Source organism: Haliotis asinina, chromosome 7, assembly GCF_037392515.1.
Source record: "Haliotis asinina isolate JCU_RB_2024 chromosome 7, JCU_Hal_asi_v2, whole genome shotgun sequence".
NCBI classification, from domain to species: Eukaryota; Metazoa; Mollusca; class Gastropoda; order Lepetellida; family Haliotidae; genus Haliotis; species Haliotis asinina.
Window position 1 is genome coordinate 11,401,954 of NC_090286.1, and position 27,109 is coordinate 11,429,062.

Consider the following 27,109-nt stretch of genomic DNA (forward strand, 5'->3'; position numbering starts at 1 on the left):
GAAGCACAGGAGTTGAAGCGTACTCAGTTCAAAAAGGTGTGTGAAACGAGTCCGTGGGAGATGTCGAAACACCACTGAACGTGCCCCCTGCAAACGAGCTAATGGTCTTCAATTCAATTCATGTATGTCAGTTATAAAGGCCGTTGGCACATGTATAGTCTGGCAGAAAATGTTTCGATGTTTGGATGTGGACATTTCTCTATGTGTAAATTTGTGTGCACTTCGTGAAATGCACGTGCTTTAAGTAACGTGACATGATCTGCCGAGCATAATGTAAGGTTTGGACATGTGACATGCCTATTTGCTGTTCCGGTAAGTAGCTCAACGCCCTTGACATGTGAGGTGTTGTTGTGACTTGAAATAATGAGAGCTCTTATAGACAGCTTTCTTATTAAATCATGACAATTAAAATCCTCAGTGGTAGAGGAATTTTAAAGCCTCATACCAAAGTGGAAACGGATAGCACTTCTAGTTTTAGAGTAAAATTACAAAACACCTTTCTGAAACATTTTCAATGTTTCCAGACTTTTCAATATGGAATCAGTTTACAATTTGAAGAGTACCAAATTATACAGAGAAAAAGTACCACAGGTTCGTGCTGAGTTCCAGGAAGAGTTCCGCTCGCAGTTTCTAGACAACCTGAACCAAAAGGATTGGAATCATTGGAACCAAAATGATTGAAATATGGTTAGCAGTGATTAAATGAAGTTTTGTGTGTTAATGGAAAACTCGTGTAATTCATGTCCAAGACTTACCTTGTTTACAATCAACACCCATCCATCCAGCTTTACATCCATAATCACAAGCCCCAGTCACATGAGGACATGATGCATTTCCCGCACAATGTCTCTCAGAGCAAGGATTAGTACAGTTTGTGCCGTACCCTCCACTGGTACATTCTGTCAGAGAAACAAATGGACATTTTACAATTAGTTTGACAGTTGTGTGTAAATAAACAAATGTTCATGGCAACGTTGAATAACTGATGTGTTTTCCTTCCAGGTAATAACTGATGCATTTGACCTATCTTCTTTCTCTGCTTTTCATGTAAATTTGCCATTTATTGCAAATAAACTTCAACATTCTTTAACTTGTGTGCAGTCAACCCCTATCCAACCACATGCTCCATGCTCCAGTGTCTCCGTCACATGACAACCTTGGAGCTTAAAGCTTCCGCCCAGCAAGTTTCGTTGCAGTTAATGCCATAGTTAGTGATGTTGCAAGTTTAAAATATAGATCGGCAAGACATTAAGTTGAGGAGCATTTGATTTGTAAAGCATCCGGGTAATCTGTTCCGCAAAGTGTATGAAACGAGTTAGTAGGTGAAATCGATGCACTATTTAACATGCCCCAAGATATGAGCTCAAAGTAACACCACCACAAATCCTGCTATTCATTTACATTGATAAAGATTAAGAAATGGTTACTACCTTCAGCGTGACATGTATGCATTGGCCCGTCTACGCATCTCTGGTAACAAGTTCCACTGCCTGGGACCCACAATCCAGAGAGTATCTAAACGTCTCACCTGTATCACATCTCTGTCCCTGCCACCCTGGTCTACAGTCTCCAGGACACAATCCAGTCAAGCGACCACAGGTAGAATCCAGGCAGTGACAGAACTTATTACAGTCCACCCCGTATATACCTGGGCTGCAGACTGATACATAATAAGGTCAAGTGTATATATATCGGGTACGTTAAGGTATATAAAATGCGAGGCATATATGTTATAAAAATTGTGTGAATATCAAATGAATGAACTGCCGACATCATCCTATTCACCTGAATTGATCTATGATAGTTATAGTTCTGTGCACCTTACGATGGTTAATAGAAATGACCAGTATGTTGAAACAGTTATATCACACAGTTTTCAACATTTTCCCATCCAAATTCCATTAAATGCGTAAAGACTGAATCCTTCACTCCACTATCATTTGTCAGGTATTGCCCATTTGTGTAATGAGCAATCTTCTGTGCTGCACAGTTATACTACGATGTGAATTTTTACAATTCGCAATGTGATTTTTGACGCGCTAGTGCTCACGAACATAGATATGTTTAGCCTTAAATATGTAGTCTAAACCTGTTACTGAAAAGGGTCACTCTAAATGGTCTAGTGCAGTAATCTACAATGCTTTGTTACCATCCCAGTTCCAGAACCGAGTTTCAAAACAAACTTGTAACTATCAACGTGGCAATCAAATATATAATCATGGAATATAACATTATATGGAGAATGACGTCATGTCTCTCTGTTTACTAATGCACGGGAATTAAGTCGAATAGCTGAAGAGAATGCTAACCAGTCCCGATTATCAGACGAAACAGTCTCATTTGCTGCAAAATGGACACTGACACACAATTTCAGAACACTTTACAGACCTTCGAAGTCAGTGTTGACATTGACGAGAAAGGTAAGTATATCCTGCCCTACTTACAGCACAATCTGTCTGTCACTCACAATCTGTCTGTTAAGGATGTGGCTAGTGACTAAACAAACAGTGAAGCAGCTGGTTGAATATTTCGGACAACTTGAATAATTGTTCAGGATTAAAGTCTGCCGTTGATTTCATATGATGTAGAACCTATCAAGGCGATTTATAAGAATCCTAATACAGAGTACTAAATTACCCTTCCCTCACCATATACCAGAATCATTAAAATTATTATTTTGTATTATTGCCAAAATATATTATTGCATCTCGTTATTTATTACTGCACTGTTGACCAGAAACGGCCACTCTTCAAATATTCAATGGATACATCCAATCACCGTCACATTTTCACCATCTTTTGGATAAAGCTTCTCCAATACTGAGCTAAAGTATGGCACAAAACTTACGAAACCTCGGATATTTGCAGCTAAAAGACATTTAAACACATCTATATCACTAGCTTGCGAACGGATAATTACATTAAAATACAATAAAATACTGACCGTAGATCTCCACCTCACAGATGTTCAATGCACTGTCAAAGCCATCCTGCCCCCTACGCCCCAACTTCCTGATGGTGACGTATCTGCCGGTACTGTTACATGTCACGTCAGTTTTGTTGGTAGTATCTGGTTGGCTTGGGAGCGTGGAGCAGATGGTAGCTTCGTCTTTGTTCAGGTAGATGGTGGAATTGGCATTTCTAAAGTAGTCTGGGGCAAAACGAACACTTTCAGGCAACGTGTCACTATTATACTGTGTCAATATGGCGGCTGTCAGCTTATGTATCAGATCATACAACTATGTTCATGCGATAATAGGATTCCTATAAATATGTCTAGGTATCACTGGTGGAGTACAGTAGCTATTGGGATAGCACTGTTATTGCTATAGACGGATCACACGCGTATGACGAAAATATGTCTTATCAGATAGAGCAATACCATTCTGTTGCACATGTCTGGGTATCTCTCATTTATCCATCATGTGTCTGTTGTATAGAACATTGCGATGAAATATTTAAATAGGCTGAAAAATATCTTTTCAGTCAAACACGTCTTGACGTTTGATCTACTATAATGAAAAGATAGACCTCAGTAATGTGTCTAAGGTGAGTCTAAAGTGATGCATAACACTCTAAATACAGCGTGGTAAAGTTTGAGCATAGTACATTGCCTAGATACCTACAATTACGCCTACTGTAGATTCTGATGTCATACAGCTGGAAGTCCAGGCCCAGATCCACTGTCCAGTCGGATGGAGATCCACCAGCGTGGAAACAGGTTCTACCCTCACCATCAATGTCACTATCTCCATCCACAGCCTTCTGTGGGTACCAGGTAGTATGAGAACCAGATGTTGTTGATGCTGACTTGTTCAGTGCAATATTTTCTGTGAATTACAACAATGTTACGTTACTAATCCCATCCATCGCCTGACGGGTAAAGTCTCCGTACACTGAAGATGTTCCTCTGTGCAGGACAATAACCATCACGCACACAGATACACACACACTCTCTCTCTCTCTCTCTCACACACACACACACACACACACACACACACACACACACACGCACACACACACACCGCAGAGTCCTTGCATAACCCATTACGTGCAAAGGCTACGTGTATATGCATGGTGAGAGTCGGGTGCTCAGAAAAGTCGACCCAAACCCTGCAACTATTAGAAATGTCATATATTGTGTGAGTTTTCACACCCACCTAAAAAGAATATTAAACACGGACGGACATATGAACGCATTAAATATGTATGACACTCACGTTTCTGGCAAAGACCCCAATGCTTACTCCATCCCGGATCGCAAGGACCAGAACAGGCACCTGTTGTCTCGTCACATGATGTACCGCAGTTACAGAAGTAGCTACAGGAGTCTCCAAACATTCCTGGTTGACAGGAACCTGTGGGGAGACACAGAGAGGTAGGATGCAACACTGACAGGAGTTATAGTCTCCAAACTGTCCCTTTGGGATATGCGGCAGTAGACGTGCGACCTGGCTGTTTCAAATCTGCATAACCGATTATAAAAAAAACAATAAATAGATTAAGATTTTTCAGAGTAACTAATTATGACCAGCATTCGCTGATTGTACCTGCATTCCGTCCAACGCAGATATATAGATTGCCATCCCTATTGTGCACATCAGTAAGACACAGATCCATTAAACTTCACCCGGTTCCACTGATCTCAACTGACACCACTGATCCTCCTCTGATCAAATGATGATTGAGGCCCGATCCATATTGAGGCAAACGTTGGGCTGTAATCCTTAATTCGCTCGTCATACGATGTATTGAGTCGTGACAAGTGTATCACTTCATTATGTAGGTGAATATTTCGGACTTTCATTGTTGCATGCTTTGTATATATTCCTAAGCAAAGGTATCTTTTTGTCATCTAGCTGTCAGCAATAAGGATCCATTCCAATACCCTCAAAGCTGAGCAACAAGATGTGCAATAACTTCAAAGTAAACGTTACAGTGACAGAACATGAAATGTGCCTCCTTTATGTGTTCAGCTTATGATAATATATCAAGGAGCTCCAGTGGGATGTTGATGGGAAAGGAGAGTCAAACTCACAGCAGTTTGTGCATCGTGAACTGGTTGTTTAAGTACATGTTTACCAACATTTTATGCCTATCTTGTTTATTTCCAGATAAGGGTTTCCTGGATTTTGTCTGGTGTAGCGGAAAAAATGCACAAATATTCAATGATATTATGGATCCTCCAAGCACAGGGCTTCCTCTAGCGGTACAGAGTGTTTGCAATTGGACAGTCGTGAAAGGTGACTGAACTTCTGATGCTGGTGAATGGGTTCTAGTCCTCTAGATAGATATGAATCGTACATTAGATGTATTATTGGATGGAATATGGATTATCGATGAAATGTGCTCCTGTGCCGGGATGAAGTTACTTTAAGTACGGATGACCCCCATGGTAGGGATAATGTTGGTTAAGGTGACAAGAAGAACTTGACAGATCTCTGGTGAGAGATGAAATGGCCCAAGAGTAGGATTGACAGAGGGTCATGGGAATCACATAAGAGAGATACGAACTTGAGGAAAGCCATGACGGGACATGGTGGGAAGAGTGACAGAATGACAGGGTACGGATATCAAGACATCAACATTCGATTATAGTCCTCCTTGATACAGTTGCCTGATGACTGTTTTGCTTATAAGATCACTTGCAAATATCGAAATAAACAAACTGAAACTGAATATGGTCAAAGTGGTATCCACACGTTCACTGACGGCTGGATAACAGGTATTTATAACAGAACAGTGGATATTTGATAATGAAATCCTGTTGTTTGGATGACAGTGTTCAGATGAAGACAGCCCATTCATCCGCATTTAGTCACTCGTTAGCTCTATGCACACAGATGTAGTGGTGATTGGACACACTGTTGTAGATGACAAAGCCTCAGTAGTGATAACCTTATGGTTAGGATAACAAATTCATATATTCAGGTCCTGTTTGATGACGACTGAAATGATGATCTATCCCGGACATAATTCGCAAACACACGAACAAAACTCTGTCGTTCATGGAACAGATTAGAAACATGCAATAAGACATTGTACTCGTTCCTGACAGTAGACCATGTGTGACGAAGAACCGGTCACTTTCTCCCTTGTATACTGCAGAGAGGCTTGTAAGTTGGTACAATGCACGGCTGAATCTTTGTTGCTGTATGATTAATTGTTTGGAAAGGTTAGAATATCCAGTGATAACGATTTAATACAGTCTCATCAGAAAGCCCATGTACATCTTGCATACATACATACATACATACATACATACATACATACATACATACATACATACATACATACATACATACATACATACATACATACATACATACATACATACATACATACATACATACATACGACAAAAGCTTTATTTGTAATAGTGTACACATCATGTGCACGAATACATCGGCGTAATTAACACAGCTGATGTACTCACCCGATGTCAGCTGTAACCCTCGCACAAGCAGCACCACAACGAGTATCCTGACACCGGCCATGTTGAGCAACCAGGAAGTGAAATACCCAGTCAATCTGTGCTAAAGGTCTTTTCAGTCCATAACAACGCCAGTTTCACACAAAGGACTGTCACAGGCGTTATATTTTATTCTTGACGACACATAAAACTCTAATGAACAATTCGTTATCCATGTCACATTTCCTCATATTCAGTTACACTATTTTTGGATGTAGCCGAGATATGTAGCCAGACACACAGATACAGTTTTTTGTTCCCGATGCGCCTTGGCGGAGGGGCTTCAGGAGAAATGGTCTATACAGAGTGAGTAAGTGAGTAAATATTTAACGTCACATCGGCAACATTTCAGCCATATCGTGACGAGAACATTCAACAATGAGTGAGTTAATATTTAACGTCACATCGGCAATATTGCAGCCATATCGTGACCAGAATGGTTAGTTATAAAAATACAAATGAATTGATAGCACATACATTGTACAACCCTGTCAACGGACAGTAAAACTAACTAGACTATCACAGAGTAGAAGGTAAAACTAGTGAAGAGACATAAAACAATGTATCTATAGAGGACAGTACAATATAGAAATGAGCTATAGGTTGCCAACAACTGAAGGTAGATCACCATACTAAGGACCATGGGGACTTACAGAACATTTGCTACCTGCATGGACCCTAGCTGGATTTACATCATCCCTTCAGGTGTTCAGCAATTTAGACAAATCTAGCCATAAAGTAAAAACACACTTATTCTACGATTAAAAAGCTGGAAAACTTAAATCTACTTCAAATGTTTTTGGCCTTAAGTACCCTCTCAGGAGGACAATTATTTTACGGTACTTCAACCACCTTTGAGGGTACAACCATTAACGATTTGAGTTACTAATTTACTCTTCCAGTTTTAAAATATTTATCTATTTACAGTTCATTTAACACATGTAATTCCTTTAAAAATGCAATAATTAAATGAGGGCTAATATTGCTAAAAAGATCCTTCATAGATTGTGAATTAAAATACTGATCCCTTGTGATGGAAGATATGCTTGACTGTGATTCTTTCATCACAAGGGATGCAGAACGGAGGATTCTCACCTTTCAAAATGTATCCATGAGTATATCTCGTATGGCCAATACGACATCGTCGCATAATGACCTCCTCAAATCTGGACCGACAACCCAAGTAGGTGTAACCAAAATACGGTTTTATTTCATGTAATTTATTTATACTATTTGGGTGTCCTACTTCTTCTGCATCAGATCACGGATGTAAGTTCTAATGCTAGCTTTGTAATCAGTGTATGGAATATGAAGTGGTGTCACAGATTTGTTCAGTGTTCAAAGTGGATGTTTACAAGAAATATTTTTCATTGCCTGAAGGCAAGAAAGAGAGTCTGAATAGATTATATACTGTTTATGTTTAGGGTGTCTTTGAATATATCAAATATATGACGTTTGCTTCTGCAATAAATATAGAGCTGTTATCTGGAATTATCTGGTTATCTGGAGAAATTCCAGATTTGTAGAGAAAGATATTGTTCTCGATCCAATGGCAGTGCCACAAGCTACTGCACCACCGTCCTTCGAAACATCTGTAAATAAGGATTTGTAATTGCTATATTTAGTTTTTTAATTGATTATATTCTTGTTTATATTTTAATTCATTAGTTTCTGATTTTTTAAATGAAGATAATGTTAGGTCGACTTGTGGCCTAACCAACTGCCAAGGAGGAGAAAGAAGAAAGAAGACGGGAAGGCGATATACTTACCAATTCAATGCCGGCCGAAGAAAGAGAGGGTTTAATTTTGTACCCTAGAAGACTTTTTGTCGTGCAAATCCTCATTAAGTGGATTGAACACACAGTTATATGCAGAGTTAGATTCATTAGAGCATAATTTAGTGATGTATTGTAAGGATAATTTTGTACGACGTTGTGTAAGAGATGGTTCACCGGCCTCAATGTAAACACTGTCAATAGGTGAAGTTCTGAAAGACCCAAGACAAAGCCTTGATGGTGAACAGAATCAAGAAGTCTAAGGTTGCTTTTACAGGCTCCACCATATATGATGGAGACATAATCGAGTTTTGAACGGACCAGTGATCGATATAGGTGTGAGAGGGTAGTTTCATCCCCTCCCCACTTTGAGTTGGAAACAACTTTCATCAAATCAGGCATTTAGCTTTAAGAGATTTAATGTGCGGTAAGCAGGTTAAATGAGAATCGAAAATTAAATCCAAGAACTTGGCCTCCTTTACAACTTTAATTGGAGTGCCATTTAAAGATTGTTCAGGGTCCTTATGCGACTTATATTTTCTGGCACCCATGGCGAGTCACCTCCTCGTGGTGGGTGCTGGGTAACGCCAAGAGCTCGCCGACACCCCTGTAGTGGACCCGGGGGGATTTTTGGTCCACCAACCCGTTTGCCGTGGGTTGCGTCCCGTGTCGGTGGAGGACGGGATCCTGGTGGTTGAGGGAACTGGGGCTTTTAACTGCGTTCCATTGCCCAACACACCACTTTGGCCCTGACTTCACCTAGACGGGTGGTCGAATGGGCCCGGTTCGACCAATCGTCTGGTCATGCCAAGCCCTGTGCATCGAGTATATATATCATTTTATTTGGATTTTTACTTTCGGTCTTGGCCTATTTGTTCATTGAGGTTTTCGAATTTTAAAATGCATTTTTGAAGTTCTGAACTTTTGCCTAGAGTTTTATGCCCAGAAGGCGGTGGCTCATGGGCCAATCTGGTAGACTAATTATTTCTAATTCTTCTGCTGCTATATAATCCAGGTATCCTTGGTGCTGTAAGCTGGAGGCCCGCTTGCTTTAAGATTGTCCTTGTGACACTCCGTGGTGGGTGGGGAGCTCGGATGATGAACCGTATTACACTAACCATGGCTTATGAAACTCCAACCAAAAAAACAAAACGTCCACTTGATATTGACCCTGTTGATACTGACCATAGACCGTCTACATCGATTGAGTATTGGCCACGTTTCATTGTGATTGAGACTCCTGATAAGACACCTTTGAAGTTGAACCCCTTTGCTGTATCCAAAGGTATTCAAGGCATTGCTGGGGATGTGAAGAACATAAGACGCTTACGTTCGGGTGCCCTGCTAGTCGAGTGCGGGAAAAAGCAGCAAGCAACAAATCTGATGAATATTAAATCTTTCGTGGGCATTCCCGTCACGGTTTCTGCACACAAAACCTTGAATACAAGTAAAGGTATCGTGAGAGATAGAGATCGATTGTTTGATGACATGTCGGAACGTGATATAGGATCTGAAATGAAGGATCAAGGTGTACTATATGTCAAGCGCTTTTCAACTCGCAGAAACAACGAAACCGTCAAAACAAATACGTATCTGTTTACTTTCTCATGTCCAAATGCTCCAAAATCAGTGAAGGCAGGCTAATGCAACATACAAGTTGATACCTACATCCCCAGCCCGCTCAGGTGTTTTAAATGCCAGAAATATGGACACGGTGTAAATACTTGCACATTGTCTGTTGTGTGTGCTCACTGTGGTGAGAAGACACACACAACAGAAGATTGTGACAGCGATTATAAAAAATGCACCTATTGCTCAGGCGACCATTCGTCCTTTTCTAAACAGTGTCCTATTTGGAAAGAGCAAATGGAGATCAATAAAATAAAATTCACTCAAAATATCTCTTTTTCGGAGGTCAAAAAACTGGTAAAGACATCTGATCTTACAGAAAGTTATGCAACAGTAACAAAACATCATCGGTTTCTAACTCTAAAACAACATCAACCACAGGCTGCCAAACTACCTTGACTTGTTAAATTGCGATTCTCCACAGCATTTGTACCCTGCTATATCATCACAGACTGAGGAATCACTTCCTAGTACCTCAAGGTCTTCTGATCACAAATCATCATCTCAGTCACGCTCAAAGTCTCAATCGACATCTGATAGTCAGCAAACGGTGAAAAGTAAGCCAAAGCCAAAGCCTGATGCTTCAAAACATCAAAGTGGTAGAACTCCTAAAGGGTCACAGAACAAAATTCAATTGTTCAATAAATACGGGTCTCTTGAAGACATGGACGTTTCTGAAAACGTCCATTCTAGGGCACATAGCTTGTCGCCCTCCAAAAGAGTGCGGGGTAGATCCCCAATAAATCCCCCCAAAAGATAGTTTATTTTAATAATATTGTACAGTGGAACTGCAGAGGATTGAGCACAAATTTACATGAATTACAGCTATTAGTCCAAGATTTCACACCTTCAGCGTTATGTCTCCAAGAGACATTTTTAAAACAAACAGATACATTTGACCTTCGTCATTTTACTGCAAATCATTGTTTTTCACCTCCGGGTGATAAGGCCACTGGCGGATCATCCATTCTAGTCAGACAAAACGTTATTCAAAGCCCTGTTTCACTTAATACTAATATGCAGGCTGTTGCAGTGAGAATTACTTTACATGTAGCGTTTATGCTATGCTCTCTTTATATTTCGCCATCTTCGATGTTTGCCAAAACCGATCTTCAAGCTCTATATGACCAATTCCCGAAGCCCTGTATTGTAATGGGAGATTTAAATGGGCACAACCCACTCTGGGGTAGTGTAACTACAAACACTAAAGGTAAATTGTTGGAGGACTTTTGTTCTGACAATGATTTATGTATTTATAATGATAGTTCCAACACATATTTACACCCTGGTACAGGGACTTATTCTGCTCTCGACTTGTCATTGACAAATTCAGAACTATTAAATGAATTCGAAAGGTCATGACCTGTGTGGAAGTGACCATTTTCCTAGTATATTAAAAGCTGTAACTCCATCTGATGTTCCTCCATCATCAAGACGGAATTTTAAAAAGGCTAACTGGGCTTTATATGAAACACCGTGTGCTGAAAAACTTAAACCCGAACGTTTTATTGACGTTCCTGATGCTATTAAATCTTTTTCTGATGAAATGAATTCCATAGCTGATAAGTGTATACCAAATTCCTCTGTAGTTCCACACATAAGAAAACCATGGTTCAACGATGAGTGCAAACAAGCTAGGAAGGCAAGGAAAAAAGCAGAACATTATTTCCGTCGCCATCCTATGGTGCATAATTTCAATAAATTTAAAAATTTAAATGCTAAAGCACGGCGTACTTTTAAACAAAACAAACGCCAATCTTGGCAAAATTATGTGTCCAAGGTATGGAACATGTTCCAGAAAATCAAAGGTAAATGTACTAAATCTACTGTCCATCATCTTAAACATGGAGATCAATTGCTTGCTGATAAATCAGATATTGCTAATAAACTGGGTGAAACCCTTGCTAAACACTCTTCCTCTTCGAATTATACACCTAAATTTCAGCAATATCAAAAACAACAAGAAAAGATTATAATGAAACTTTTTCTATTCATGAACTCTATACTGCTCTTGATCAAGCTCTTGACACTGCTGCAGGAGCTGATAACATACATTATCAGCTCCTGAAGCACTTACCAGAATCCTGTTTAGACACGCTCTTGTCAATTTTTGATGATATTTGGACTTCCGGGAAATTTCCTTCTTCATGGTGTGATGCCATAGTAGTACCAATACCTAAACCTGGACGTGATCATACGGATCCATCCAATTATCGTCCGATTTCATTAACTAGCTGTGTTTGCAAGACCATGGAACGCATGATAAATAATCGACTTGTTTGGTACTTGGAAACAAATAACCTTATCACAGATATACAATGTGGTTTCCGTAAAAACAGAAGTACTGTCGATCATTTAGTGCGTTTAGAATCATTTGTGAAAAACGCGCTGATTAATAAACAACATGCTGTGTCTATCTTTTTTGATCTGGAGAAGTTATATGACACAACCTGGAAGTATGGTACTCTGAGAAATTTACATGATTTCGGTTTGCGAGGTCGTTTGCCTGAATTCATAAGCAAATTTTTAAATAACAGACAATTTCAAGTCCGTGTGGGTTCTACCCTGTCTGATCATTACAATCAGGATCAGGGTGTTCCACAAGGCAGTATTTTGTCAGTCACACTTTTTAGTATAAAGATAAACAGTTTATCAAAAGTTTTAAACGATTCAATTGATGGATCGTTATTTGTGGATGATTTTAATATTTCTTGTCGTGGTAAAAATATGAATACCATTGAACGGCAATTGCAGTTGTGTTTAAACAAGATTAATAAATGGTGTCTTGAAAACGGCTTTAAATTTTCTAAATCGAAAACTAACTGTATACATTTTTGTCGTATATATAAACCACATAAAGACCCTGAACTATCTCTAGATGGCACACCAATTAAAGTTGTGAAGGAGCTAAGTTCTTGGGTCTCATTTTTGACTCACACTTAACGTTTTTACCGCATATTAAATCACTTAAAACTAAATGCCTGAAAGCACTTGACTTGTTGAAAGTGGTTTCAAATTCAAAATGGGGAGGGGATCAAACTACCCTTCTCCATCTATATCGATCTCTCGTGCGTTCGAAACTCGATTATGGCTCCATTGTCTATGGTGAAGCCTGCAAAAGCAACTTAAAACTATTAGATTCAGTCCATCATCAAGGTCTAAGACTTTGTCTTGGCTCCTTTAGAACTTCACCTGTTGACAGCCTGTATGTCGAGGCTGACGAACCATCTCTTGAGCAGAGACGTATAAAATTTGCTTTACAGTATGTAACAAAACTATATTCAAATGAGTCCAACCCTGCATATAACTGTGTTTTTAATCCCCTGTATGAGGAATTATACAAAAAGAAATCTTCTCTTGTTCCACCTCTTGGTTTAAGAATAAAACCACTTATTTCTGCTGCCAGCATTGAGCTGGAAAACATAGCTCCTTCCCGTCTTCTTTCTTCTCCTCCTTGGCAGTTGGTTAGGCCACAAGTTGACCTAACATTAACGACTTTTAAAAAATCAGGAACTAATTAATTACAGTATAAACAAGAATATAATCAACTGAAACATAAATATAGCAATTATAAATCCTTATTTACAGATTGGTCCAAGGGTGGTGGCGCAGTAGCTTGTGCCACTGTCATTGGATCCAGAACAATATCTTCTCGATTACCAGATAACAGTTCTATTTTTACTGCAGAAGCTAACGCCATACTAACAGCTCTTAAATATATTAAAAGACACCCTAAACGTAAACAATATATAATCTATTCCGACTCTCTTTCTTGCCTTCAGGCTATTAAAAATACCTCTTGTAAACATCCACTTTTAATAGAAATTATTGAATTGTATAATAATCTTGCCACTGGCCAATACGACATCGTCTTTTGTTGGTTACCCAGCCACGTAGGTATTTCCGGTAACGCAATGGCCGATCTTGCTGCCAAGGCAGCACTCAACAAATCTGTGACACCACTTTTTATTCCATACTCTGATTATAAAGCCAGCATTAGAACTTACATCCGTGATCTGATGCAGAAGAAGTGGGACACCCAAGTGGGCATAAATAAATTACATGCAATAAAACCCTATATTGGTTACACCTACTTGGGTTGTCAGTCCAGATTTGAAGAGGTCATCATGCGACGATGTCGTATTGGCCACACCAGATATACACATGAATACCTTTTGAAAGGTGAGAATCCTCCGTTCTGCATCCCTTGTGATGAAAGAATCACAGTCAAGCATATCTTGCTTGACTGTGTTGAGTGTTCCATCACAAGGGATCAGTATTTTAATTCACATACTATGAAGGACCTTTTTAACAGTGTTAGTCCTCATTTAATTATTGCATTTTTAAAGGAATTAAATTTGTTAAGCGAACTGTAAATAGATAAATCTTTTAAAATTGGAAGATTAAATTAGTAACTCAAATCGTTTGTGACTGTACCCTCAAAGGTGGTTGAAGTACCGTAAAATAATTGTCCTCCTGAGAGGGTACGTAAGTCCAAAAACATTTGACGTAAATTTCAGTTTTCCAGCTTTTTAATCGTAGAATAAGTGTGTTTTTACTTTATGGCTAGATTTGTCTAAATTGCTAACAGCTGAAGGGATGATGTAAATCCAACTAGGGTCCATGCAGGAAGCAAATGTACTGTAAGTCCCCATGGTCCTTAGTATGGTGATCTACCTTCAGTTGTTGGCAACCTATAGCTCATTTTTATATTGAACTGTCCTCTATAGATACATTGTTTTAGGTCTATTCACTAGTTTTATATTCTATTCTGTGAAATTCTAGTCAGTTTTACTGTCCTTCGTTGACAGGGTTTTACAATGTCCGTGCTGGTAATTCATTTGTATTTTTATAATTAATCGTTCTCGTCACGATATGGCTGCAATACTGCCGATGTGACGTTAAATACTAACTCACTCACTCACTCACTTATATCTTCTACAAAAGTGTATACAAGCCGTTTTCAAGACACCATTTATTCATTTTGTTTAAACACAGCTGTAATTGCCGTTCAATGGTATGCATATTTTTACCACGACAGGAAATATTAAAATCATCCACAAAAAGTGATGCATCAATTGAATCATTTGAAACCTTGGATAAGCTGTTGATTTTAATACTAAATAGAGTGACAGACAAAATACTGAGGGACATCCTGATTGTAATGATAGGACAGGGTTGAACCTACTCGGACTTGAAATTGCCTGTCTTTTAAAAACTCTGATATAAAAAGAGGCAAAAGGCCTCTCAACCCAAAATCATGTAAATCCTTCAAAATGCTTCCAGGTTGTATCATAAGCTTTCTCCAGACCAAAGAAAATCGATACAGCATGTTGTTTATTTACTATAGCATTTTAATGAAGGATTCTAAACGTACCAAATGATCAATGGTACTACGATCCTGAAACCACACTGAATATTTGTGATCAGGTTATTGGTTTCAAGATACCAAGTTAATCTATTATTCACCATAAGCTCCATGGTTTTTGCAGACACAGCTAGTCAGAGATATCGGTCTGTAGTTTGACGGATCTGTATGATCCCGACCAGGCTTTGGTAACGGGATTACAATGGCATTACGCCATGAAGGAGGAATTTCCCCAGACGTCCATATTTGATCAAATATATCTAAACGTGTCATCAGACATGGTTCAGGTAAGTGTTCCAGAAGCTGGTTATGGATATTATAACTACCAGTTGCAGTGTCATGAGCTTGCTCAAGAGCAGTTTGTAGCTCATGTAATGAAAACACTTCATTGTAGTCTTCACCATTATTTGATTCGAAATTAACTTTTCCTGTTGTTTCTGGTATCTCTGAAACTCAGGGACATAATGTGCCGATGATGAATGTTTGGCAGGGGTTTCGCCAATTTTATTTACAATTTTAGGTGTGTCAGTAATTAAATTGTCACCATCATTAAGATGGTGAACAGCAGCTCTTGAACCTTTGCCTTTAATTCTTTGAACCATGTTCCATACCTTGGACACTGGTGTACGTGAATTAATTTTGGACAAATAGTTCCTCCAAGATTGCCGTTTATTTTGTATTTATCCATGTCAAGTCTGGACTTGACCCACCGCCTTCTGGACATAGGACTCAAGGCAAGGTACGAAATTGGAGTTATACAGTCACAAAATAGATGTATCATCATGAGACCGTGACTGCTGACAAAAGCCTTAAATAATTTCTCCAATTTATGCAGCAAAATTTACATGTACAGGGCTTAGCGTGACCAGCCGATTGATTGAATCGGGCCCGTTCAACCACCCGTCTACGTGAAGTCAGGGCCAAAGTGGTGTGTGGAGCAATAGGAACAATGGTCCTGCTCCCATGTCCGTCTATACAGAGATACAGTGAGTTAATCGGCACATCGGCAATATTTCAGCATACCGTGACGAGAACATTTAACACTGAAATGGAATATATGTATATTCTAAAAACCTATGGACGATAGACAGTAAACATACTAGAATATCACAGATATAAACATAAAAGGAGCATGAAAACTGAAACACTGTAATTAAAGAAGACAATACGATATAAAACACGGGCAATAGATCACCAACAACACTATGTAGATCACCACACTAGGGATCATGGGGACTTAGAGCACTTTTGCAACCTGCATGAACCCTAGTTGGATTTACACCGTCCCTTCAGCTGCTGACGATATTGGTGAGTGTAAGCCGATATTAAGATAACAAATATACCACGATTAAAAGTATAGCAGAGTTAAACTGACTTAGGGACTTACGTACCCTCTAAGGAGGAAAAAAATTTTACACTTCAGCCCCCTTTGAGGGTACAGCCACTAGCAATCTATATAGTCTGGTTCATAATTATTGAGAATTTTTCTTCTTACTTTGAGCTATCCTAACACCTCAACTGATTCACTGATACTTAAAACTAAGTAATGGTATAAGGGAGGTAACTCATCTTGGCCTACTGAGTATAGTACAATTAGAGTTACCTCCCCTGAATTTGTAGCAGACGTCATTTTCCTCAGCGCTGTCAACAATGTCTGCTGAAGATAAAAGAAGGTTGATTTTTGAGTTGTGTAATCAAGGAATTGATGATGTAAATACATTGGCAGAGAGAACAGGAACTCCTCTTTCTACTGTGTATAGGATTAGGAAGAATTTTAAAGAGGGAAAGGATTTTGGGCACCAGAAAGGAGCAGGGAGACCCAGAAAATTGGACTTCTCAGATCGCGTCCGGCTGGGAATTTTAGCGTCTAAAAAGCAAAGGGCAAGCATCTCCAACATCAGGTATGAAATGATAGAAAGGGGATCACCAGTTGTATCAAAATCTACAGTTAGAAGAAATTTGATTGATCTTGGATGGGAGAAAAAGACTGGAATTCCTTCTCCTCTCATGAAACAAGAACATAAAGACAGGCGTGTTGAGTGGTGTTTGGCACATGAAAACTTTGACTGGGAAAATGTGATTTTTACTGATGGAAGCTCAATATGGGTATATCCCAATAATGTGAAAATATGGACAAAGTCTGCGTCAGCACCGTTGTATCGACGACCTAAATACAGCCCAAAGTTTCATGTATGGGGAGGGATATCCTTATTAGGAACTACCCCGCTGTGTGTGTTTAGGGAAATCTGACAAGTCAACGCTACACTAACATATTAGATAATTTAATCCTTCCAAGTGCACATGTGTTTTATGGAAATGACTGGATTTTGCAGCAAGATAATGATCCTAAACACACCGCAAAACATGCCAAGCAGTGGTTTCAGGAGAAAAATGTGACTGCATTACCATTTCCTGCATATAGTCCTGACTTAAATCCCATTGAGAACATTTGGGGGATGATGAAGGAATGTGTGAATCAAAAGGGGTTGACAAAAATTGAAGACATGAAGAGAGAAGTGGTCCGATACTGGGACATTATAACTCACGAGACACTAACCTCTCTGATAGGAAGTATGCCTACCCGTCTTAGACTGTGCCGTGAAGCTCAAGGAGACTTGATAAAATATTAAATTGTTCCTTAACAATATGAAAAGGTCAGTTCACTTTCACAATACATTCAATTTTATCTGATTTGTTCTCGTTTAATAATATGAAATGCTTTAGCTATTCTCAATAATTTTGAACCATACTGTATATATTCTGCAATGTTACCTATGCTCATTATCCACCTGACAAAGGGGCAAGAATTAGCCTTGAAACGTTGTGTTAAAAGAATTAAAGAAGGTGTCATCCATATTAGTGTCTTGTATTTCTAGCAATCTAAGTAACTAATATAAACAACCAATCATAGCAATGCATCTGTCTGCAGAACATATTTGTTGATCTCTTGGTTTCATAAATATCACTTCAAAACGACAATTTAGAATCTTCCTATATTCCTGTTTAATCCTGTCGGCAGTCGAGGTATTCGACGTTATGCAAGTAGATTCCATGTGCAGACTGACTGCAATACAATCAAATCAAACTTCTTCAAGATCTTTGCCTCAGAAAAAGAGATATTTGGGGTAAATTGTATTTTGTTAATCGCCGTTTGTTCTTTCCAAATTTAGGAAAAGAGGAATGGTCCCCTGAGCAGTTGGTGCATTTATTAGAATTGCTCTGACAATCTTCTGTTGTGTGTGTCTTCTTACCATGATGAGCACACACAACAGACAATGTGCAAGTAGTTATACCGTGTCCATATTTAAAACACCTGAGTGGGTTGGGGATAAAGGTGTCAACTTGCATGTTACAGTAGCCTGCTTTTAGTGATTTGGGAGCATTTGGAGATGCAACAGAAACCAGACATGTATTCGTTTGGAACGTTTCATTGTATTATTCTGTGTTAAAAAGCGCTTTACATAAAGCACACCTTGATCTTTTATTTTCTCTGGCTTGAAAAACGCTTTACATAAAGCACACCTTGATCTTTCATTTGTACATCTGATCATATGTCAAGTTCCAACATATCAGCAAATAATCGATCATGATATCTGACGATACCTTTACTTGCGTTTAATGTTTTTTCGGGGAAACAGTGACCAGAATAAACTCGAAAGATCCAGTACTCACCAGATTGGTTGATTGTTGTTTTTTTCCGCACACAACTAGCAGCGCACCCGAATGTAAGTGTCTAACGGTCTTAACATCCCCAGCAATACCTTGAATACGCTTAGATACTGCAAAGGGATCTAGCTTTAATGGTGTCTTGTCAATCGTCTCACTTACAAGAAAACGTGGCCACTACTCAATCTATAGAGATGGTCTGTGATCAGAGTCAACAAGAACAATTTCAAGTAAGTGGACGTTTATGATTTTTCTGTTTTGTTTTGGTTTGGTATGGTTGGCCTTCATTTATTTGATTTTGTTGTTTTTGTTGTTTTGTTCTGTCTTATTTTATTTTGTTTTTTTGTTTGTTTGTTGTTTGTTTCTTTTGTTTTTTGTTTTGTTTTTTTCGGGGGGGGGGTTGTTTTGGTTTTGTCGTTGTTGTTTTGGGTTTTTTGGGGGTTTTTTTTTGGTTGGTTGGTTGGGGGGGGTCATAAGCCATGGTTAGTGTAATATGGTTTATCATCCGAACTCTCCACCTGCCACAGAGTTCCACAAGGAATGAAAAATCTCCTATTTGCACCACCATGAGGCATGATATACTCCAGCAGGGGATTTATTAATCAGGTCACTTTCTATTTTTCTTCGTGCATATGTATATGACTCACGGCCCCTTTGAAAGGCTGACGTGCCAACAGTGTTTACTGGCTAGCTTCCATCTAGGTCAAAAGCGACCGAACCTGACGATGTGTCGATAAGAGCTTAGAAATAGTATGTACTGGTAACAGAATACTGTATATCTATTCTGATATTGTGTACGTTGTGTCGTGTTTAAACTGAATGTTATGAATTATGATTCTGAGCTGTTACTTCCCTGTGGATCATTACGCACAACGTATTAGTTTTTGTGGAGATTGTTACCTTCAGTTTATCTATATCCCATATCGATTTCAAAGGTTAACAATATGCGATCCTGTCACGTTCATATACACTGCTTTTTTGCGTGACAGTTCTGTAGGTTAAACCCATATGGTGATATCCAGTACAGGGTATGGAATTTATGAATGTGACCAATGACAAACACTTCCAAATAGTTGCCATGAACACCAGACAAAACACACAAACAATTTCAAGAACATATACCAATTCAACAAAAATCATGGATCAATATTTATTTATGGATATCCAACAAATTATGAATTCGCGCGACGGAAAAAAATGTGTCCCACGTTGATCTTGCACAGTTTGTTTATAATAACTTTTTTGTTTTTCATTCGTCAAATTGAAAGCAGAAAATACACGTATAACGATTACTATTTCATAACCGGAAGTCATATACATATCAGCCGTTCGCGATGTCGGACTCCAAGTTTCGGGGTATATTTTCAGTTTTCACATTTGTTATTTTGTCTCCCACGTGTACATGTCAATAGGGTAGATAGTTTAGCGGGTGATATATCAAAGCCACAAGAAATTTTGATGCAAGTAGTTTAAAGTAAGGGTAAGTCGATTCCAGTCGAGTGGACCAATGCCATGGCCAAGGGGCGGAAAGTTGTTCTTAGAGGGCCTCTTCCATGTATGAGCTATTAGAGCTCGATTGACCTGGGCCTGAAGCTCGTTTGCACTGTTATATCTAGATCTAACTATTATCGCTCGTTTTCAGGTTCTCCCGACCTGGTGTTGCGTTGTTCAATATATCACATGAAGCACGTTCAAGATGAAACCATTCACAACGGAAACTTATTTGAATGCTCTTATATCTATATTAACGTCTTATTATTACTTCCCGTGTGGACCCGGGACAGAATGTGTCCACAGCACCCCATTGCTTGTCGTAAGAGGCGACTAAATTGGGCAACCTGTTTGCCGTGGGTTGCGTCCCGTGTCGGTGGAGGACGGGATCCTGGTGGTTGAGGGCACTTGGAGTCTGGAACGTGTTCCTTTTGCTCAACACACCACTTCGGCCCTTACTTCACCTAGACGGGTGGTAGAATCGGCCCGATTCTATCAATCGGCTGGTCATGTCGTGCACTGAGCATGGACACATTCATTCTGAAATTGCGTAGTATCAAAATTATGAGATGCTTTCAATGAATGTCATCAATAACCTGTTACCTTTACTATTGCCTAGGGTCCTATGCCAGAAGGCGGTGGCTCATGGGCCAATCTGGTTGATCCTTTGGTTCAACTGGAGTATAACATTCCTGTATCCTTTTGGTGTCAGTATGCTGGAATACCGCTTACATGTGGCATCGCCCTTGTTGGCGCTCCGTGGCGGGCAGGGAGCAGGAATGCTGAACCACAATACATATAACCATGGGAAAACTAAATCCAAAAAAACCAAAGCGACAATTGTCTGACTCAGATTCAGAACTAGATTCCTCTGATGATGAAACAGTTACCAAATTACTTTATTCTGAGAGGGATACTTGGCCTCGGTTTCTAGTTATTGAAGCTAAGGGTGAACGTACCCTTACTTCTTATTCACCATTTCTTTTGGAAAAAGGACTTCAAGGTAAAGCTGGAGATTTAAAAGATGTGACAAAACTGCGTTCAGGAGGACTTTTGGTGGAATGTGCTAGGAAGTCTCAAGCAATTAATCTTATGACTTCAACAAGATTGGCTGATATTCCAATTACCTGCTCTGCTCACAAGACCTTAAATTTTTCAAAAGGTCTAATACGTGATAGAGACCGAAGCCTTGCCAATGAATCAATTGAAGATATTGTGTCCGAACTCAGATGTCAAGGTGTCATCGAGGCAAAACGTTTCACCTTTCGAAAAGATGACCGTGTGTTTCCATCAAACACATATCTACTAACTTTTGATTCTCCAGTGCTACCTAGTTCTATTAAAGTAGGATGTTTTAATATGCGTGTGGAACTTTTCATCCCACGACCAACACGCTGCTTTAATTGTCAGAAGTTTGGTCATGGGCAAAATTCTTGCAGGAATAAGCTCACTTGCTACAGGTGTGGAAAATGTGATCATGATGGTAAAATATGCACTAACAAAATCAAGTGTTTGCATTGTGATGGCGACCACATGGCTTCATCCAAGGAATGCTCAGTGTTTAAACATGAGGCAGCTGTTCAGAAACTGAAATATGAGAAAAGAATCAGCTATGCTGAGGCCCGAAAACAAGCACGTTTACTCACATCTGAAACCATCCGTCGTCCTTCTTATGCCGCTGTAGCTAAAAAGGTAACGGCATCAGTTCTTTGCCAAACAGATCTGACTTGGATAACGTCAGAACACCCAACAAATGTTTCTGCAGTGGTGCCTAGTGCGTCACATTCAGAAAGTAGTTCCAATCATACATCAAGTAAACACAGAGAATCGTCATCATCAACGCAGACTGAATCAAAGATTAAGCCATCTAAATCCACCAAAGTGGACTCTAAAAAACAACAAATTCAATCGGATCGTGTGCCAAAGGCCCTGAAAGATGTCGTGCAACTCCATAACAGATATGGGTTGCTTGAGGACATGGATATGGAGGTATCCGCCCATGTCAGCACCAACGTCCATACCAATGGCCACTCACCCAAAAAGAAAGGGAGAGCATTGTCACCTGTTACTGCCCCTTAAATGACTAACACATCCTTAATTCAGTGGAACTGCAGGGGACTACGGACAAATTTCAATGATTTACAGCTTTTAGTGCAAGATTTTACACCGTCAGCAATCTGTCTACAGGAGACATATCTCAAACAGTCTGATGTTTTTGACCTGCGTCATTTTAATGCCTATCACTCTTTTTCCCCTCCAGGTATGAGAGCAACTGGAGGTTCTTCCATCCTTGTTAAGCAGAATGTTATTCACAGCCCTGTTACGCTCAGAACTAATCTCCAAGCTGTTGCAGTGCGGCTTACGTTGCACGTTACTTTCACATTATGTTCTCTATATATACCACCCTCTTCTGCTCTTCAACCGAATGATCTACAAGCTCTTTATGATGAACTTCCTAAACCCTGTATTGTTATGGGTGATCTAAATGGCCACAACCCGCTCTGGGGTGGTTCAGCTACAAACAATAAAGGCACAGTACTGGAAGCTTTTATTTTAAATAATGATTTGTGCATTTATAATGACGGTTCAAACACGTATTTACATCCCGGCACAGGAACATATTCAGCCCTCGATATTTCAATTACAGACCCGAACCTATTAAATGAATTTGAATGGTCAGTCAATGATGACCTCTGTGGTAGTGACCATTTTCCAACACTATTAAAACCTGTAACCCCATCCGATGTTTCTTCATCATCCAGATGGAACTTCAAAAAGGCTAACTGGGCTTTATATGAAATGTTGTGTGCAGACAAGCTTAAACCTGAACTTTTTATCAATATTCCTGATGCTATAAAACGTTTTTCTGATGAAATGAATATCATTGCTGACGAATGTATACCACAGTCCTCTGCTATTCCACATATTCGGAAACCATGGTTCAACAATAATTGCAAACAGGCCAGAAAGGATCGGAAAAAGGCGGAACACTATTTCCGTCGACACCCCATGGTGCATAATTTAAATAAATTTAAAATTTTAAATGCTAAAGCACGGCGTACTTTTAAGCAAAGTAAACGCCAATCCTGGCAAAATTATGTATCGAACATTAATTCGCGTACGCCAATGTCTAAAGTCTGGAACATGATCCAAAAAATCAAAGGTAAGGGCTCCAAATCTAGCATTCACCATCTTAAAGATGGAAACCAGTTGTTAACTAGTAAACCCGACATTGCAAATAAACTTGGTGAAACTTTAGCAAAACATTCTTCCTCGTCAAATTATGAACCTACGTTCCAAAAATACAAACTACAACAAGAAAAGAAAGCTATTAATTTCAGTTCCGATAATGGGGAAGATTACAATGAAACCTTTTCCATACACGAGCTTTATACCGCTCTTGACCAGGCTCACGATACTGTTTCAGGAGCTGATAACATACATTATCAGCTCCTGAAGCATTTACCAGAATCATGTCTAGAAACTCTGTTACATATTTTTGATGATATTTGGACATCTGGAAAATTTCCTACTTCATGGCGTAATGCTATAATTGTCCCTATCCCTAAACCTGGACGTGATCATACTGATCCTTCAAACTATCGACCAATTTCACTTACTAGCTGTGTTTGCAAAACCATGAAACGCATGATCAATAATCGGCTCGTTTGGTACTTGGAAACCAATAATCTTCTAACTGATATACAATGTGGTTTCCGTAAAAACCGTAGTACCATTGATCATTTAGTGCGTCTTGAATCTTTTGTTAAAAATGCCATAGTTCATAAACAACACTCAGTGTCGATCTTTTTCGATCTAGAAAAGGCATACGACACCACATGGAAGTATGGTATTTTAAAAGATTTACATGATTTTGGATTACGGGGTCGTTTGCCTCAAATTATCTCAAACTTTTTAAATGATAGGCAATTTCAAGTCCGCGTGGGTTCTACTCTGTCTGATCATTACAATCAGGATCAGGGTGTCCCACAAGGCAGTATATTGTCCGTTACACTGTTTAGTATAAAGATAAATAGTTTGTCAAATGTTTTAAATGATTCAATCGACGGATCATTATTTGTGGATGATTTTAACATTTCTTGTCGTGGCAAAAACATGCATACTATTGAACGGCAACTGCAGTTGTGTTTAAACAAAATAAATAATTGGTGTCTTGAAAACGGCTTTAAATTTTCTAAATCCAAAACAAATTGTATCCATTTCTGCCGTAAATACAAACCACATAAAGATCCTGAACTATATCTAAATGGTAACCCTATCAAAGTTGTCAAGGAGGCCAAGTTCTTGGGTCTTATTTTCGATTCACATTTAACCTTCCTGCCACATATTAAGTCACTAAAAGCTAAATGCCTGAAGGCACTCGATTTGTTAAAGGTTGTTTCCAATTCAAAGTGGGGAGGGGATCAAACTACTCTCCTTCATCTATATAGATCACTCATTCGTTCCAAACTTGATTATGGCTCCATTGTGTATGGTGGAGCCTGCAAAAGCAACCTTAAACTGTTAGATTCTATCCATCACCAAGGTCTAAGACTTTGTCTTGGTTCCTTTAGAACTTCTCCCGTTGACAGTCTCTATGTTGAGGCAGATGAACCATCTCTTGAACAGCGCCGTATAAAACTATCCTTACAATATATTACAAAGTTATATTCTAACAAGTCTAACCCTGCTTTCAACTGTGTCTGTAGCCCCCACTACGAGGATTTATACACCAAGCAATCTTCTCTTGTTCCACCTCTTGGGCATAGAATTAAACCTTTCCTTTTTGATGCCGGCATTGAGCTGGAAAATATAGCTCCTTTGCGTTTGCTGTCTTCTCCTCCTTGGCAGTTGGTTAGGCCACAGGTTGACCTAACTCTCACACAGTTTAAAAAATCAGAAACTAATGAATTACAATATAAACAGGAATATCGTCAATTAAATAGTAAATATATCCATTACAAAACCTTATTTACAGATGGGTCCAAGGGTGGTGGCACAGTCTCTTGTGCCACTGTCATTGGATCCAGAACCATCTCTTCTAGATTACCCGATGACAGCTCAATTTGTACAGCTGAAGCAAACGCCATATTAACAGCTCTTAAATATATTCAAAGACATCCAAAACATAAACAATATATTATTTATTCTGACTCGCTTTCTTGTCTTCAGGCTATCAAAAACATCTCTTGTAAACATCCACTTTTAACAGAAATTTTTGAACTTTATAATGATCTTGCTACTGGCCAGTGCGACATTGTCTTTTGTTGGTTACCCAGCCACGTAGGCATTTCTGGGAACACAATGGCCGACCTTGCTGCTAAGGCAGCACTTAACAAATCTGTGACACCACTTCTTATTCCATACACTGATTATAAAGTCAGCATTAGAGCCTACATCCGTGATCTGATGCAGAAGAAGTGGGACACCCAAGTAGGTATAAATAAATTACATTCAATAAAACCATATATCGGTTACACCTACTTGGGTTGTCAGTCCAGATTTGAAGAGGTCATCATGCGACGATGTCGTATTGGCCATACGAGATACACTCATAACTACTTATTGAAAGGTGAGGACCCTCCATTTTGCATCCCTTGTGATGAAAGAATCACAGTCAAGCATGTCTTGCTTGACTGTGTTGAATATTCCATCACAAGGGATAATTATTTCAAATCACGTACTATGAACGATCTTTTTAGCAACATAAGTTCTCATTTAATTTTTGCATTTTTAAAAGACTTAGATTTGTTGGCTGATTTGTAAATATATCAATATTTTATGATTGGAGGTTTGAATTAGTAACTTGGATTGTTAGTGGCTGTATCCTCGAGGGGGGTTAAAGTACTGTAAAATTATTGTCCTCCTGAGAGGGTACGTAAGTCCCAGGACATTCCAAGTACATTTAAACGTTCCACGTTTTTAATCGTAGAATATATGTGTAGTTTTAATTTATAGCTAGACGTGTCTCAATTGCTAACGACTGAGGGGATGATGTAAATCCAGCTAGGGTCCATGCAGGAAGCAAATGCACTGTAAGTCCCCATGGTCCTTAGTGTGGTGATCGACCTTCAGTCGTTGGCAATATATAGCTGGCTTTTACCTTGTATTGTACTGTATGGTTAAACTTTTTTAGATCTAGTTGCTAGTTTTACATTAGAATCTGTGATACTCTAGTTGTTTTACTGTCCTTCGCTGACAGGTTTATACAAATTACCATTACTTATTATGTATGAAATTAATTGTTCTCGTCACGGTATGGCCGAAATATTGCCGATGTGACGATAAATTTTAACTCACTCACTCACTTATTATTACTTATCTTACAGTACATACAGTAATAACATGCACGCGCCACAACACTGTGGTGATAACTGTGAAACGCTATTCAGTGTACTTTGATAAGTTATATACACATGCATACATGTGCAAATATATTACAAATTTCGTGGCAGAATCAGTGCATCTCAAACAACTTTACATCATGTTATCCTCCACAGTGATGCACACTTTCATCTCACGCACCACACTGCACGTTTTCCTTGCCTGCCACCCGCAGTTACCACCCCTGTTCAAAACTAAGCCATTCAACCGCATAGCGCTAAATAAAGGAAAGTATCTGTCTTTCATGTACAACACATTTAGGGTAGCAGTGCCTTTAATACTATGAGAAAACGAATTATCCAAATTTGTACATGAAGAGAATAA

At 39.1% G+C, this 27,109-nt stretch overlaps 1 protein-coding gene across 1 annotated transcript in view; it reads right to left on the reverse strand.

Moving 5' to 3' along the window:
- LOC137291286 (uncharacterized) overlaps positions 1–27,109 on the reverse strand; it is a 98,827-nt gene that overhangs the window by 11,656 nt on the left and 60,062 nt on the right. The window contains exon 7 of the mRNA XM_067822585.1: positions 756–899. Coding sequence (XP_067678686.1) covers positions 756–899 — 144 coding nt within the window. The remainder of the gene's footprint in view (positions 1–755; positions 900–27,109) is intronic.